General features: G+C 42.2%; 1 protein-coding gene across 2 annotated transcripts in view; it reads left to right on the top strand.

The window, feature by feature from the left end:
• The window catches only part of shq1 (SHQ1, H/ACA ribonucleoprotein assembly factor), a 72,595-nt gene extending 54,994 nt beyond the window's left edge, over positions 1-17,601 (top strand). Inside the window, exons 12-13 of one of the 2 annotated variants that reach the window (XM_036130188.1) lie at positions 16,418-16,558; positions 16,598-17,601. In XM_036130188.1, coding sequence (XP_035986081.1) covers positions 16,418-16,558; positions 16,598-17,006 — 550 coding nt within the window. In that variant the 3' untranslated portion in view covers positions 17,007-17,601. Of the gene's footprint in view, positions 1-16,417 lie in introns of both variants that reach the window. The other variant, XM_012874445.3, reaches the window with a different exon arrangement.
• The last annotated feature ends 702 nt before the right edge of the window (positions 17,602-18,303 follow it).

The raw sequence follows: 18,303 nt of genomic DNA, 5'->3' as shown, positions 1-18,303 counted from the left end.
CACAGGGATTTGAGCTAAACCCCTTTCTTTGTCATTCAGGCAGCATATTTAGGGTCGTTGTCCTGCTGGAAGGAGACTCTCCTCCTCAGTCTAAAGTCTCTGGCCGCCTCTAACAGACTTTCTTCCAGGTTTGCTCTGTTTTTAGCTCCGTCCGTCTGATTAGCTTCCTTTTCTCTATCAATTAAAGGCATCCCACTGTTTTTCTGTCAAGATTAGGGATATTAAGATGAAACTATTCACTATGTTAAACCGAGGTGCCGATGGAAGATGCGAGTTCATGAAAAGATGGACCACTGGCACTAAGGAGGCAGAGAATAGTAAGGCACAGGTCGTGTTACTGTTTAACAAGAATGAGTTAAAGATCTAACTCCTACAAATCTGCCTCAGGTTTAGACTTGTCTAGTGCGAGGAGCGCCAAAAGCGGCCAGGAAAGCGTCTTGTCAAACAGCTCTACTGATCTACAGACAATTACAGATGCTTTACTTACCTTTAATTGAACTTTATCCTTTAGAAATTACACTGCTGTCAGTTAACAGTCACAGTATTAAAGGTTTCAAATGGCATAAAACAAGAAGTCATCAAGGAAACTCTGTTGAAGGTCATTTTATTTTATTTCATGTTAACCAGGTTTAGCACATCTGCAGCCTGGCGGAGCTTTTTCTTTGCGCATTAAGCCTCACTGTTTTATATAATGGCAAAGGCTTTTATTAAGTTGTCTAAGTTTGCTCAATTGTATATTTTAAATTATTATTATTTGCTTTGTCTTTCATCATCGCATTGAATCACACAGTTTGGAGTCTGTGTGTGTAAACTGAATCGGCTTGTCGGCAGGGTATAGAGATGCGTAGCAAAGCCTTAGTGGAGATGGTGTGTTCAGGTTGATGGGTGCAGTTAGTTTTTTTCAGAGCATCTTCTTCCGCGTGCCTGCTGTGTCGCCTGTTGGGTTCTGGTAAAGTAAAGCAGGACTCCTTATGGCTTTCCTCCAACACCGGCTTTCTTCTCGCCCCTCTTCTGTGAGGCCAGCTTGGTGGACCGCAGGACTAATCTCTGTTTGTGCTTGTAACGCCACAACACAACATTAACACTCAGTAGGGTGCGACTGCTTTTGCAGAGCAGTCCAGTTGTAAGTGAATGAGCCAGGGTGCGGGTTAGTGCCAGGTCAGCGACCTTGGTGATTACACACCTCCTATTCTAGCATTGTATAGTGTTACTAGCAGTTGTAAAGGATGCGTTCCTTAAATCGGAAAGAAATCTGTCATCTCTTACTGTTCCCTTTCCGAAAGGCTTTCGTGTCCTCTGAGGAGTCTGCATTGTTCAGGTTTACATCAGCGACTCGTCATGACAGATGTGTTCAGGGCTTATCCTCTGAGGTTCAAACGAGGTATTAAATCCTCCTTCGAAGAATGGGAACCGGCCCAAGCGTCATTCCTAACGCGACGCCAAGATGCTTGTTGAGAGTGAGCAGCACCAGGCTGAATCACTCACCTGTCAAATGGCCATCCCGGATGCTTTGAAACAGATAATGGAGCCGCTCTGTCGGATGTTAGCCTGAGCAATGATGGAGATCCTGATGGGTCCCGCTGGGAAGAACAAAGAGACACATGTCACTAATCTAACAGGGATAAGTAGTGCAGATTTCCTCTCAGCAAGGGGCCACTCCAGATTTTGTCTTCAACACACATGCTCATTTTAAACACAGACGAGTGCGCCTGTCTAATTTGTTGCTCTCATCTTTGGAGTGCACTCTAGTTAATACAATTGATTATAACGTTGTCTTTTTATGCTGTCTTTGCAGCTTCAGATGCTGGCGCTTTGAGGAGGAGACCTTTGTACCTCAGCATCAAACGCTGTGCATTCTGAAACGTATAGAAACAAATAGTAGTGGAGTTGGGACTGAAAAGAATGTGAGAAGATAAATGGTTTAGGCAGATAGCAAAGAGCTTTACGCAGTTAGCAGTAATTGCCAGCGTAATCCGAAGTGTTAAGTGTTAGACTTAGACAAACTTTATTGTCATTTTGTATGTACAGAGTGCATACAAAAATGAAATTTCGTTTTCGCATACAGCTTACGACAATGTAATGAGATTGTAATTGAAATAAAATAACATTACAATATAAAGTGCAGCAGTGATAAGAATGTAACAGTGCAGGAGAAAAACAGGTTTTAAAAAAGTGTGCAGAAGAATGTTCCACCATATTTATAGTGCAAAGATAATGGTGCAGAAAAAGGCATTAATTTGAAAAGTCCAATGCTGGCAGTGCAAGATAATAATGGTGCAAAAATGCAGTAAACGTTCAGTTGTGTACTTTTAAATTTAAATGGATTATAAAAGTTTGGTAACGTTGGCAGTGCAAAATAATGATGCCAAGTGGCCATAAAGTTCAGTTCTGTGCATGTGTGATGCTGAGTCCAGTTTAGAGTTCAACAGTCTGATGGCAGCAGGGAAAAAGCTGTTGCAGAACCTGGTGGACCTGCAGCGGATGCTGCGGAACCTCTTTCCAGAGAGCAGCAGGGAGAACAGTCCATGGTGGGGTTGTGAGGGGTCTCTGATGATTAGGGTTGGGAATTGATAAGATTTTCACGATTCCGATTCCCTTACCGATTCTGTGAAACGATTCGATTCCTTATCGATTCTCCTATCAATTCCAATTTGGGGAAATTTGTTTAACCTCTTAAACAAAAATAGACATGGTATTAAGCATTTAAATTTAAAGTAATACTAATTTAAAATTTTAGAGACATAAACATGTTAAACATAAACATTAAAGTATGGTTTATAGGTTGGGTTCTGCAATGTTATAAGATGAGTATAAAACTCATCTTTAGAATCAATCTCTGCTCAAAATGGTGATCTGCACCGCCTAATCTACTTTCAGCAGTTATCATCAGTTATTGCAACCGTAAACTGCAGAAAATACGGGCAGAGCGGCTCTTTCTGAGTTTACTCTCTGCTCCTGTCAGGATGAGCTGCAGTGCGTTATGAGGCGGAGGGATATTTCAACGCCACTTAGTTTAGAGCCCAAACAAGCCACTTCACTTTTAGAAACAAGCCCAAAAAACTGCAACCCGCAACTCCTGAAATTCACAAGCGACTTTAGAAAAAAGAAGACCAAAGCTGCATAAAATAAGTGAACTTCGCGACATTGAGAATTTTTTCAATGTGTGTCGTATCACTCCGCCCCTCTGGTCAGTAAACAAATGTTCTGGCAAATTCTACATTATAAAAAAGAAAAACCTACTGAAAAGTCTCGCTCTCATGTCATCTTGAAGACATTCTTCTTTGAAATGTTGGCTACAGATGGCTACAGATAACTGCCATGCACGTGGGCATTGTTGCTTCAACAATAGCTCTCGTGAATTTCAATGGTGAATTCCTCTTGAAATCCGAAACAATTGTTGTAGAGCACAGTGCCTTGCCACGACATTATGTCACAGGATGTGATGTCGGGCAATAATGGCCGCCCCCATACACAGTGATCGAGACGACAATTTATCCTTTTATTTTCTTATTGATTAACGCTAAATTCATTAAATCACCACGAACATATTGGTTGTAGGTATAGCTAATGATCCACTGATTTTTTTTTCCTTGTTGACCGGACTTTTGATCGCTTTACCCGATGGGGCCCCATTTTTTTTGTTTTGCTTTTCTAGACTTAAGCCTGGTCATGTCGTACTAGCTTACTGAATGCCGTGTGCGTAACTTGTGTAAAAAACGTGACATAAGTCGTGCTGCCCGGCTCTGGTGCTGCCTGGAATCGATAAGAGAATCGTTAAGCGAGCTGCCAAACGGTGCCATGGAATTGGAACACACGGAACCGGTTCTGAACAGGAACCGGTTTTCAATTCCCATCCCTACTGATGATGTTATGGGCTGGTGAATGCAGAGTGGTGCTGTCCTCGCCACTCTCCTCACGTTCCTCCAGTCAGAGGCGCTGCAGCCTCCACACCGCAGAGAGAGACAGCTGGTCACAATGCTCTCTATGGTGCTTCTGTGGAAGGTCGTGTGGATGGGCGGGGGCAGGTGGGCTCTCCTCATCCTCCGCAGTAAGTGCAAGCACTTCTGTGCCCTCTTCACCAGTGACGTGGTGTTAACAGACCAGCTGAGGTTGTGCTGCTGACCACCTCCACAGCTGAGCTGTTGATGAGCAGTGGAGCGTGGCGAGGCCAGTTCTTCCTGAAGTTGACGATTATCTCCTTTTTCTTCTCCACGTTCAGGATCAGGCTGTCTTCTCTGCACCAGCCCACCAGCTGCTCCACCTCCTCGCTGTATTCCTGGTCGTTGTCGTCTCTGATCAGGTCCACCACCGTCGTGTCGTCTGCAAACTTCACGATTTGATTGGTGGTGAACCTGGGGACGCAGTCGTGTGTCATCAGAGTGAACAGCAGGACGGGGAGTCAGTGCAACAGGCCGGTAGTCATTAAATGACTTACTTCATCAGAAAAAAAACAACTGTAAATCTTTTTATTAGTCTGAAGTTTTCAAGGCGTTGGCTTGTTTGGTCTTAGACTACTAATTAAATTCTGCAGATAAATAAAACTATGCAGAATGTTAGAAAAGAAGCCTCTCTGTTTTGCTTTAAAAATGGAAGGGATGATAACAGAAGTACAACAGAGATCTGTTTTGAAACTTTGTTCCCCGCTAAACTAAGAAAATTCCTTAATGGACAAATTCTGTCTTTTTTTCTGTTTTTGTTTTGTTTTCTGAAAGCTTTTTTTTCAGATTATGATGACATTTTGACAAAGCAGTTCCTTGATATTGCCATTAGAAGGCGAGTCTTTCTTTCTCCCCGGTCAGCCTTTCCCAGCTCCGCCACATGAGCTTGCTGTTTCTCAGCAATGAATGCTTATAATGTCCAATATTTGACCTCAACAGCATTGGTTGTAATGGAGTGCCGCTCTCATCACCCCTACCTCACACCTACTCACCACATCGGCTCATTTGTAACATTTACACACATTTCCTTTGGCCACTGCCTGCTAGGCCAGCCGTGGACCGGTTTCTATCCTGTAGGAGGCGCAGCAAGCAGGATCTGGACAGTTCTCTACAGCTCAGTGTTGGATAACTGCAGCAAAGAGTGGCATCTTGGCGTGGCAAAGTCTCCATGGCAACCAGTAGAGGCTACGTACATGCTATTTGGGGACGATGTCAGAGAAACTGTGGCGCTTTTGGCTTCAGCCATATGAGACTAAGATGCCACTTTTTGGCAACAAACATCCAGTTGGGTTTGATGTGAGAGGAAGTTTGGATGCTGTATGTGGAAAAGCACTTCATGGTCACTGTAAGGCAGGGTAGCCCAGAATAACAACAAAGCCCAGAGGACCTTGTTGGAGTGACTGGTATCATGAAGTGTTTGTATAACTATCAGAGCATTTTAGATACATGCCTGAAAGCCGGAGGATCTATAAACATTGTGCAATGACGAAGTTCAGAGATCCCTCTCTCTCTGTACTTTAACCTTGTTAAATGTTATAGGGAAAGCTAAGAGCTGTCCTCTTGGCAGATCGAGTAGTAGCATAGTTTAGAGCTCAGTATTCAACGTAGAGGTGCCAACAATTGTGCCAGCAGTGATTGTGGTAAAAAAAACGTTCCTGACTTGGGAGTGTCCACTCATAGGGTAAATGTCCTCAAGGTGAAGGTTGGATTTTTCCAGTGTGAGATTATGCTGCCAGTGAGTTTATTTCAAGCAGGAGTGCCATAAAGCTTGACCGCCGGAGGATCAGTTAAAGGCAACGTTCCTGTAAATGATACGCTCATTAAACAATGAGTAGAGTTGAGACACTTGACTGGTCTGGGCCAGCAGAGAAAACAGACGCAGCTGGTGGGCCACGTCATTCAGCCAAACAATTTTAAAAAGTTTCCTTCCCTCCAACAAGTTTTGTTTGAAACGGACCTCAGTAGCTTTTCACCGTTTTTTTTTGTTGATGCATCTTTTATATGGAAGGAAAAACCTATGTAAAAGATAAATTTCCTCCAAGCTGTTAGTCGCAGAATTAGATCACCACCTATCTATCCATCCATCCTTCCATCCATCCACCTATCTATTCATCCATCCATCCATTCATTCTTCCATCCATCCACATATCTATTCATCTGTCCATCTATCCATTCAGCTTTAATCCAATCATCCTTCTGCTTCTGTCTAATTTGTATCATCCGTCCACCCACTGATTTACCCATCGTTTATGTGAACCTAAAAGGTTCCACACGCTTGCTTGTGAAATGAAGTGTGTAGATCAAGCACAGTGTCTTTAGTTTACCTTGATAATTGAATAACATAACTGACAAAATTGTGTTGAAAAAGAATGATTCCCAAAGTCCAATGAATTATTCTTTCACAAGATACCACACTGGGCCAGCATCACACAGTTGACTGAACCCTGTCTTATAGTCCCAACGGTACAGTAACTCTTTTTCTGAGGCAGCTGTGACTGAACTCAAACAATGTCTCGGCAGATGAAGTCATCTGTGTTTCTCATATCTGGAATGCTTATCAGTGTCTGGGGCCGCTCCAGTATTCAGTCACACTGAAGGATCGCATCTCCCAGTTGTCAGCCTTTATCCCCTTCAGCTAGTGAATGAAGCCTTCACGAGACTCTCCAAGGGACTCCGGTGATTATATTACACAGATTTATACATCCAAGGGCAAGCTTTATCTGACATGTTTTCAAGAGCACGGGCTCGCTGAATGAGCTGCTCTCCGAGCGAACACAAGCCGGATGAGAGAAATGTAACACTGTAATTTAGCTCGGCTTCACAGACGCAGGCTGCGCGCATACACACAGACACTCTCTCTACCCATTCTCACACAAAGACTTTGGCAGATGGAGGCGTCTTTGTCTCGGCAGAAGTTCTCCAACCTAAAAAAAAAAAAAAAAAAAATGCCTCCCCTCCACCATTTAATGAAGGCGAGCCACAACAGCGGTGTGGTAATGACCCGATTGTGTACAACATTATCCCTGCCCCTCCTGGACCGAGGCTTTGTATCCACCGCAAGCAGAGCTTCTCCCACCACAGAGCGAGGGAGGGAAGAGAAAACAAGCGCCCCTCTCCAACGCTAACTCAATAATGACTTCCCACGGGGGAAAGAGAATACAGAGCCGTGTTTGAAGTGGCTGTACTGCAGGAGGCCCCTCCGCCCCAGCCTTGCTGCAGGATGCCCCCACATGGGGTTTATAGAGCCTGGGACCTAAACAGGACTCTTATAGGCTCCCTCGCTCATCGTCCCCGTCAGCCAAGGTCACTATTATGTCTCAGCGTCCCCCATTACCTCTCTGAAAACACAATGCTACGCGACAGGGTTTAGGATTCTCAGCTGCAGGGATTTTCTGTCTCCAGTGAATGCAGCGATTTCGGTGTGCATATGTTTTCCAGCTTGTCCATGCCATGAATGATGGCACTGATGAGTCACCAGTAACTTTCTCGCTGGATTTCTGAGCAGGTGGAAAAATAATTTTACGAGGCTTTCACACCAGCCGGAGAAAATCTTTCCATCCATCCACTGATGTATTAGTCCAGCCATCCATTTATTAATCCATCCCTTATGTTTAGTGGATTTTATTTCACTCTAAAAGTCTGGCTGCTATAGAAATATTAGCCATAAATGAATGCTGAAGTTTTGTATTTATACTTGATAGTCTACAAATTATGACATTTTGACATGAAAAATCAGGAGAAACACTGATTTTACGGCGACAGTTTGGAATGAGATTTCAATGCATTTCAGACTAGTTCAGAGTAAACGGAAAGCACCAGCGTAAGCTGTTAGAAGCCAAAATATATCTCGCTGCAAATTAGCAGGACTAGCATGGGAAAGTGCCCGAAATGTCCACATTGTTAAACATTGGCCATCATTGTATTTTTTCTCTTTATCTGCGTCTGTGTGTGAGGTCAGCCTGCACAGTATTAGAAGGTTGTACCATGACGATAATATTTCTAAATGTCGTGATCAAGTGTAATATAGGCCTATCTTCTTCTTCTTTCCTCTCCTTCTCATCTGTCTTTCCATCACTCTGACACCTTTAGCATTCTGGGCAGTGTCACTGGTGTCCAGTGTCATCTGCTGCTGTGAGACTCAGTCCAATTGGATAAATATTACATTAGCATGAAAAATGCAAGTTTATGACACTTGGAATATGTTAACCAACAGTTATTGCACTCCAAGGAGTTCTCTGTGATATGAATACTGCACACACGGATATTGCGATGATGATATATTTGTGATGTGGGTTTGGAGTGCACCTTCCGCATTCACTGTTTTATAAACAGATTTTCACTCAATTATCTTCATGGTCTCCAAACAGAAACAGCTGAGTTTTCATGTGAGCTGTCTGGGGAGGGTTTAGAACAGAGGTCACGGATTAGCGGACCACGGTCCGGATCCGGACCCAGCTGCTACCTAATCCGGACCCAACCTCATTTAAAACATTTATATATTACTGCATGTTGTCCAACGACAGTGTCTAACTCAGGGGTTAAAGTTCTCCGTCGCTGCGACGGATTTCCGTCATTTGGAAATTGAGCGCAAAACGTTCCGTATAGACTTTTTATTCAAGGTTTTAAACACAAGCTGCTCTTAACCAATCAAACCTGGCAGAGCCGGGACATTAGCCTATCAGAATGAGAGCAGGGCGGGTCTTTCCAAAGCGGACATGGCCAGTCTGAGGTTTATCGGTGTTCATCATTTTAACCTTTGGGAGAGCGTTTTAAACTGGCTACAGATGGTATGAATGAAAGTAGTGGTGGTCAAAGGTTTTCTTTGGATTTATGCAAACCAGCAGGTCAGAAAGTTCAGCAGCTGACAACAACTTCCCTCGGTAAGCGTCAATCTCCTCCTGCAGTTAATCAATGAGTTATTTCCACCTGTGGCCATGTCGTCTGTCAGCGTTTATTCCCTCGCTGATAAACGCGGCGACCAACCAGGGATCTCCTTGTGATTCGCTGTTATGTTTTATTTAAACACAAAGAAGAGTAACGCGCTAGCGTGACCCTTGAAGAAGATGAGTCGGACTGTGAAACAATGTGCCTCATTTGACTGGGTCCGATTCGGAAAAAGTAAAAAAAAAAAAAAAAAAAAAAAAACACAACCCTGCGCTGTTCTGAAACAAAGAAGGCAGAGCTGTATCTGCTGTCAGTATGCAGCAGTGATCACCTGATGAGCAGCTGCGCTCCAGGACAATAAATAAAATGACAAGGATTTTGATGCTTACAGATTGTTAAGAAAACTACATCAAAAAGATAAAACAAATAAACTGCAGCTACAACATGGACTGGAGAACGGTTTCTAACTGGGTGAGGCCAGAGAAAGGCGATTCTCAGAGAGTTTTTTTATGAAGTTAAAGTGGAGCGTGGACACAGGGTTCATCCTGGACAGGTCTCCAGTCACTGGGCTAAAATATAACCATTTTATTAAACTTCAAAAAAGTTAAATCATGCCTTTTTTTAAACTGTAATGATTAATTGGTGAACAATAACGGCCAAAACAGAGACTGAATTATTGTCATGTGCAATCTGTGTCAAATTAAAATGTATGACGTCATGATAGTGTTGGTGATGTGTCCTGCATTTCCAAGGCTGTGTTTGCCTTGTATGATCATAAAATTGGTTTATATTGAATGTGACAGGGAGCCAGTCGAGTTGATGTACAGGTGTGAAGTAGATTATGTAATGATGAAGCTGCTGTCTTTGTACTAGCTGGAGTTTATGGAGGGTTTCTGGAGGACAGGGAGCTGGGATTGTAAAGTGGACTGTGGACCAGTTTGTCAACAGTGTGAAGGAAGAACTTGATGCTGCATAGATGAAAGTAACCCAGATGATGATGTGGATGTGGAAAGTGATGGAGAGGCTGTCCAGGATGAGGCAAAGGCTCTAAAGCTCAAAGGTGGCAGAGATACAGAAATTTTCAATGGATATTTTAAAAGTATCAGATTTAGTTGACTTTGCACACTAAGCAAGTGAGCCAACTAATGCGGCATGATGTCCACGCCCCGGGAATATATGGGCTTGCGAGAAAATGTTTTTAGTCAAACATTATTTTTGCTTCAACCCCTGTGCTAACTTCACTTGCGCCGCTTCTCTTGTTAATATGGCAAAGCCCTCCGGAGCGTTCCCAAACATATCCACTTGCTCATACATACAGAGAAAATAGGTGATTTAAAGGCGCAGAACGAATGAGCACCTCGATATGTGCTTGAGGTTGGCTTTGTTGCCAATCAAACCCAGGTGTAAAATCCTTGCAGGGCAGCCTAAAGCTCATGTCTCTCATTAAGCCATAAAAAAGAAATTAAAAAAAGTGAAAGTCAAGAAATTGTCTATATACCAAACTGTGAAAGACTGTGGTTCTCTATTTCAAAAAGCACTTTGGATTTTAAAATAGAAAAACGTTCTATTTTTATGTTATTTTTTTGTTTAAAAAGTCAATGTATAAGGTGGATGCATAAACATTTTATTTCCGTGTTAAATACTGTTTAAAGTAACGGATTGTAATAAAAAATGTGTCCGGACCTTTACTGGTTGTTGATTTTCTTTATTTGGACCCCGCTGATTTTTAATTGGTGACCCCTGGTTTAGACCAATGTCATAGGCTCACGTTTTAGTCCGATGTCCATCAACTCTTTTTCAAACAATATACACCCTACTGTGTAGTGATGTCCCAATCAGGAACTGTGTCCCAGATACATGCTCAGCTTATTTAAAGGTAAATAGCCATGTTATATGCTTGAAGAAAAACCAATAACCCTTTGGTCATGATAAAATAAGGGTATATACATCGAGCGTCCATCTTGATAGTGTTTTGATGGGCCTTTTTGAGGCTAAATAGAATCCCAGCAACGGGCGCAATGAACAGATATACACAGATGTGAAGTCATCGACTGGCAGTATTGCATAACTATATAATGTCGGTTTGCTTAATTAATAAATCAGTTGTAAATAATGGCAAACCAAGCCTGATCCTCTATGTTTATACTGTATTTCCAGCGACGTTCCAGTCTTTTCCTTATTGGAATCATATTTTGTTTTATTTTTTGCTTTTTTTCCCACTGGATCTTGGACCATTTTTCATTGTTTTGCTGGGAGATGCTAATAGCCATTAGCTGCTTCCTTGTTTTATCCCCTGCTGCGCATGGCAGTATGTACTTTTTGTTATTAAAAATAAACACAAAAGGCTTTATTTACTAACAAATTGAGCACAAACAAAGCATAAAACACCAAGATAACAACTAATACGCCAGCAGGATGTAATAATCTTTCATTAAAAACATTGAAGGCAGCCAGAGTGAGCTACTGATGTATGAATAAAAAAAAAAGTTAAATAACATGGCTATGCACTTCTTTTTTTTTTTTTAGAACTTTTTTATTCAGATTTTCCAGTGCAGGTCACATCACATACATCTTACAAATAATACATTTTACAGGTTACATGTACAAACTCACATGTTATGTTTCATAAAATGTTTTGTTTGTCTGAGGTCTTAAAGAGGCAAGTAATAATTGTACAATCAGGGTGAAGAACACGAGGAGGAGTCTCCTATTTATTAATCATAGTTTCCATCAATTGTGATTCGAAATGAATGTTTGAATTAGGGACCATTTTTCTAAGAAGATATCACTTTTCATCTGAAGTTTTGCCGTAATATGTTCCATATGGTAAACCTCCCTCACTCTATTCTTCCATTGGGAAATTGTTGGGGGCTGAGGCTTCAGCCATGAGACAGTGATCATTTTCTTTGCGAGGACAAGTAAAATCTTTAAGATATAAATCTTACTGTGATCTTGGATTTTATTCTGGAAAATACCCAGTATTATTAAAGATGGCTCTAGAGGAATTGTAATGCCCAGACATTTATTAATTTCCCTTTGTATTCCTTTCCAATAGTTTAATAGTTTTGGACAGTCCCAAAATATATGGGTGAAATCTCCAATTAGTCCACAACCCCTCCAACATTTGTCCGAGGTGCGGTTAAATCTGGATGTGAGAAGAGGAGTCCTGAAAAATCTCACTTTGATTTTCCATTCAAATTCTCTTAGCATTGGGCTATTTAATATTTTATGACCCTCTCGGAACATTTTCTCCCAGTCTTCATCATTGATTATGACATTCATTTCTAGCTCCCATTTCCCTTTAATATCTTTTGTGTCAGTTATTCCTTCCTCTTGCAATATTTTGTAAATATGGGATATGAATTTGGTGGTTATATTTCCTTTTATTACAGAGAGAAAAAAATTCTCTATGTTGAGGGGGGTATTTGTAGGTTTTCCCATTCCCTATGTTTCTGCAGGTAGTGTCTCATTTGTAGATATTTAAAAAAATCATGGGTTGGGAGATTGTATTTTTGTTGAAGTTGTTGAAAGGACATTAGGTTTCCATTTTCAAACATTTGATCTATTAGAATCAATCCTTTTTCAACCCAGTTATGTAATCCAGATGTAGGAAGAAATTCAGAGTTATGGTCGAGCCGTATAACTCTACATAAGGAGTTGGGTAAATTTAGTATCTTTTTGATCTTTGCCCATGTTACTAGAGTAAACTTAACCCATTCATTATTAATTTTATTCTTTGTCCATGTGTTTTGGTTAACAAATGGGACAGTATCAAGAAGTATATCTTGGGAGTCACCTTGTTCCATCTTGTACCAAATTGTATCTTCGTCTTGGCGTATCCATGTTATTATTGATCTAATTTGTGCGGCCCAGTAGTATTTTTTAAGGTTTGGTACGTTTAGTCCCCCATGTTCTTTAGGACACATAAGAGTTTTCAATCTAATTCTGGAGCGTTTATTTTGCCAGATAAATTTCGAAAGCCATTTATTCAGAATATTAAATATGGACATGGGTGCTATGCACTTCTAATGCTTAAAGCTTCTAATATTTTACAGAAGCCGAATAAGTTCTGACGTAGCAAACATTTACCTCACATGACTGATCAGCCGTTTCCGCTGTCGTCTTCTCGGATATTCCCATAACGCATAGAATTTCTTTCTCTACGTTTACGGACTGCATTTAACATCCCCTGTATTAGTTGACATGATAAAATACTTACAACTTGCCTGATAGCTGCACATTCCTGACAACCTCTCTTTTTTTAATTGTGCGTTCCATGCCGGATTCCAACCTCTACTTTCTGTATATTAGAGCCATGCGTAACGTCAACTTCTGACAAAATTATGATTTGCGTAGCGTGGTTAATTCACTACAAACCAGATGGAAACATGTCAAATTCGCATTTTCTTTTTTGCGATATTTTAAAAGGTCGCTTTGAATTCGCTTGAAAATTGGGTGGAAACATGGCCACTGCTTTCCAAGCCCTGCACACTACCATGTTTGCTATCGTTCTCAATACTTGCTGTTTACCAACACCTTTGCTTATGTATAGCAAAGGGTGGTTAGACATCTTTTTAAGGAAAAGAGGATTACCATTGTCATATTGTTTGGTACGTGTCTGAAGGATTTCCACAAACCAGTGACAATGGCAACACAGAGCATATAACTGAATTAAACTTTAGGATACATTTTCTTTATTTCCGAAAGTTGTCAGATTTTTTTTTTTATCTCTAGGATCAAATTTGTGAGCGTATAGCTTTGTTCACTTAATTAAGCATATCATCTGCATACACAGCAGTAAAATGGGAACGGCTCCAATAATCTGGAATCCTTTGGGAATAATATCCCTGTTTTGAGCTGCTAAACATCCAAATTGTTCTTAGCATCTTCCGATTTCTCTGTTGCATTTTCTCTAAAATGTTAGTGTGTGCAAGAACAAAGGGTGTTCTGGCCCACAGCCCCCATCGCCTGTTTGCTCGCTTCTTTCTTTTTTTTTTCTCCTCGCACTTTTCAAGAAGCAACGTTGTGTTCAAAGACACAGAGAATGAATAAGATCTGTTTACACAGCCCCTGATTAGGTCCTAAATGAATGTGCAGCCTCTACATGCCGCTTCCACAAACACCATTCACCAGAACAGGGGCCTCATTAGGACTGCACCGTAATGAGGAGCCACCCCGGTACTCAGCAGTGGGTTAATTGGGCCAAAGAGGGCAAGAGGGGGTAGAGTGTGTGTGTGTGTGCTTATGAATGGCAGAAGAAGAGGAGCCTGTCCCCCCTGCACACACACACACACACACACACACACACACACACACACACACACACACACACACACAGGTCTTACACACTTTCTCCAACCTTGAATGGACACAGCCTGAATGTCGGTGACCCGCAGAGGTCGCCCCCCAGTAATCACCACGGCAATGAGGGCGGCACACATGCCCCGACCGCACCGGGGGACGAATTGCAACCACTTTAAAGGTTTTGGCAGCTTGGCGAACTTTCCCAGCGTGAATAATGCGCAGGCGGGGTCCTCCACACAATGCGACGCCTTTACAAGAACAGGGCCCTTGTAGGAGGACATTCATCAGCAGCACAACATCTCACGCCTGGAGTGGTCCGCTGTGCCGACCACTGCAGAGCCACAGTGACGGGACGGGAACGGTGTTTAATGTACTACCTAATGAGGGCATTCTCCTAACCGTGATCTCTGGGGACTCTCAGGAACGGGGCTGCAGCCTGGAGTCACTCTCTGTCTGGACTTTTATTGACTACATTGCAGTCAGACTGCGCTGCGCTGCTGCTCTTTTCAGCCGTTTTCCACCTTTCATCTCGCAGGATCCTTTCAGACTAATTGCTCGTTTCGATCATGTCTGCTGGGCTTTTTTTCTATCTGGCACACATGACAAACTCAGGAGAAGCAGTAATATTTACAGCATCTCCCAAAACTTTTTATTACCCAGTGAACATTTTCACGGTTTCTCACAATCTCAGGGTTCCATGTGTTTTATTGGACACAAACATAGGGGAGTGGATGGGGAGGATGTATCGCTTTCAAACGGTTTTATAGATACAAACCTGAAAAGTGGTGTGTATTTAGTTTCTCTGGATCAGTATGCTGCAGGATCATTGTTTGTGTTTTGGGGTATATTTCTACTAGAAACTACTTTTTTTTTTCAAGTTTTTTCTTTGCAAAATAGCTTCATCTGAGAAATTGGGTTGGGTGTCTGTGCATAGCCGTTTTTTATGTCTCATCACAGACTCAAATGTGAGTTCACGCGTCGTTGGTTCCTCAATTCCTGCTGGGTCCGTGATGGTTAGTTGTGCATTTATTGCAAAACAATGCTCTGAAAGGGACTGTAGTGTTTTACGTGTCCATTTCGGTCTCAGCTGACCAGAGCAACTTCTTCCTCATGTTGCGTGGATTGGGGACGTCTCTCATAACTTTTTATGGCTTTCTTTCAGCAGCTGCTTTCTTCTTGCATTTCTTCCATAAAGTTAGATTTGCGGAGTGCACGGCTAACGGTTGTCCTGTCAGCAGATTCTCCCACAGATCCCGCTGTGGATCTTTGCTGTTCCTGTAGATCTGGAACGGGTTTCTTGGCTGTTTTTTTTTTTTTTTTTTTTTTTTTTTTTTTTTTTTTTTTTTTTTTTTAAATGTTATTTAGCAGCAACTGAGTAAAGAGGGCTGAACACACAGACATGCCAGACTTTTCAAATCTTCACTTGCAAAACCAAACATTAAACCAATATAAAAAAGACACCAGAGGTTCAGCTGCTCTCTGCACGTCCAAAGATCCACTGGATCTGATGTTGGGCCAAAAATGTCAAACGTGGAAACGGATAACCACCGTTATCCCGGCTTTCTTTCAGCATTGTGCCCCACGTTGTGTTTGTCCGTCACACGAAATCCAGATAAAGTGACCCAGACATTTGTGGTTGCATCATGACTAAATATGGGAAATGTGCGTGAATACCACGTCCAGGCACTGTATCACAGCGTCAAACTTTAAAACACGGAGATTGCATTTTTGCGAGGTGTGAAGGGATGCCGTCAGCCTCCGTGACTGCAGCCTGATCGGTCGAGTGTCTCTTTCTATTTGCGGCCCCAGAACATCTGCTTTAATCTCCCTGTACGCAGACACGTGTGTGTTTTTCAGAGCAGCAGGAGGAGGAGGAGGCGGAGGGGCTCTCTGTAATCCCTCGCAGTCTCTTATCACCTCTCGCAGGGTGAGCGGTCGTTAGGGGAAGAAAAGATCCCGAGCCCCTTGTATCAGCAGAGCTCATCTTCTTACATTATTAAACATCCATATTTCCATATTTCATTGAGACCCCGTCGCTTCTGCAAATCACAGGCTACTTAGCATTCTTACTGGAATGGGATTTGCGTAATGGGTATTAGATTTGTAGATGGTTATCCTGTGGCTGCGTCTTTAGTGCGCCGAGCCAGTCAATAAGTCAGCCGCCGCGCCTCTCTCTCTCTGAACGCTGATCAGTTTGGAGTTTGACGTCTCTTTTTCCTCCCTCCGTGTCGCCGAGCAGCAGCTCTTTGCTTTTTAACAAACTTTTCTTCCCTTTGCCCTGTTCATCACAGGTCCAAGAAGGTGATGGAGCTGGCCACCATGCTGCAGCACGCCTCGCTTCAGAAGAAGGATTTGGAGCTGGAGCTTGAAGAACTTGAGAGCGCAGCGAGATTGGTGGTGGAGGAAGAGCGGCAAGCCTCCAGTGACAGTGACAGCAGCAGCAGCAGCAGCAGCAGCGCTTCCAGTGACAGCAGCAGCAGCAGCAGCGACTCATCCAGCGAGAGCGAGGAGTCTGAAGCCGAAGCACGAGGCGGCACCGAATCCAAGCAGGGAGGAGAAGGAGGAGAGACGTGTAAAGACAACCCCTCCCAGCCTCAGCCCACCTCCTCTGCCTCTCCCATCCCCCACACATCCTCAAGTGCGCTTTTCCCATCGGCAAACAGGAAAGCGGACGCCCCTCTCTCAGCCTCACAGGGCTGCAGACAGCTGATCCAAGAGCTGGGGGAACAGATGACAGAGGAGCTCAGGATCTCTGCAGACTCCAGCTCTGAAGCAGCAGAGGCAAAGGAACCATCTGCAAAGAGCAGCAGCAGCAGCGGTGGGACTTTGTTAGAGCCGAGTCCTCCCAAAAAGCCTCTGCTCGTCGTTCAGACGCACTAAGATTCATTAGCTAGACCCAAAGTGAAGTGGAACTTCAAGTCTTTGGTGATGAATTTTGTATCTTCCTTATAAACAGTATTTTTATTCATTTGTTCTTATTTTTTGGATTTTTTTTGTTATGCATACTTATGATTTAATGCAGTAATGATATGATATTCTAACTTAACTTGTATCTCAGACTATATTTGCTTAGAACTAAAGGTGCAACTATGACTTATTTCAAATACACATTATTGTTTGCAACAGCGCCGGCATTGTTTGCAAATGATGTTTACAAATGATGTGTTTGCAACGTTTTGTCCTGCTTATACTGAATTTAGCTGAATTTTAGCTGATTTGGACCACCATTAGCTCAATAAAAAGTGATAAGTGGAAGTGAAAAATGAGACTTGGTGATGAATTTCGGACTGTTCCAGTTAAAGATCCACAAATTAATTGGTTTGTTTATGTTGTTCGATTTTCTTTCTATGTAGTAATTCAGCTGAATGTAATATATAATATCCTGTAAAACCTGTTGGAAATTCATAATTCCTTTTGATATTGTTGCTTATGAAATGCATAAATGTCCGGCTTTATTTGGTCAAAGATGCACTGATCAGAATGTGGTGGCTGATTTTTGATAATTTGTTTTCCGCTGAGAACAGTTTTTAAAAAAATAAAAAATAAACGAAATAAAAAAAGCAGCATTTGTTTAGCTGTTATTTAACTATGAAGGAATGTCCCACTGTGTGTGACAACACTGTAATGTTTTCCTATTTAAAAAAACAAGAAGGACTTATGAAGTTGATATTTTAAACTTCTTAGCGTCTTGTATTAGCGATTAGCATGGTTAGATCAGCTAGCCTTTCTAAAACAGTAGTTTCTGTGTATTTCCTAGAAAATGAGCCTTTAACATTTCCAATTCTAACATGTTTCATGACAAGAATAGTCTTTTTAAAAAGAAAAGGATCGCACAGAACAACTTTGCGGTTCTCGGTTCAGCCTTCCTGTTACCTGCTGAATGTCTTGCTCTCTTGACACCTTCATGAACCCCTGACAGTTTGTACAAATGAGTTTACTTTTAAATAGCTTATGTGCTTGTTCTGACTTAATTTTTAAACGCCTCTCTGATACTGAACATGGCTAACTTTGAGGTTTCTTCCTTCAGTAACGACATCCACACTGAAGGGTGTTTTTATCAGTCCAACGTGGGACCACTTAGTATACCGTGTTCGCTGATCGGTCCTTTTGCATCTTAGACCTGCTGGTCGTTTCCTAGGGCTGGTCAATGTCAGACTGGGTGGTGACCGCCCCCCCC

Source organism: Fundulus heteroclitus, unplaced genomic scaffold (assembly GCF_011125445.2).
Source record: "Fundulus heteroclitus isolate FHET01 unplaced genomic scaffold, MU-UCD_Fhet_4.1 scaffold_292, whole genome shotgun sequence".
Classification (NCBI taxonomy): domain Eukaryota; kingdom Metazoa; phylum Chordata; class Actinopteri; order Cyprinodontiformes; family Fundulidae; genus Fundulus; species Fundulus heteroclitus.
The sequence above is the reverse complement of the archived record's forward strand: the minus strand, read 5'-3'. Positions and strand labels throughout refer to the sequence as shown.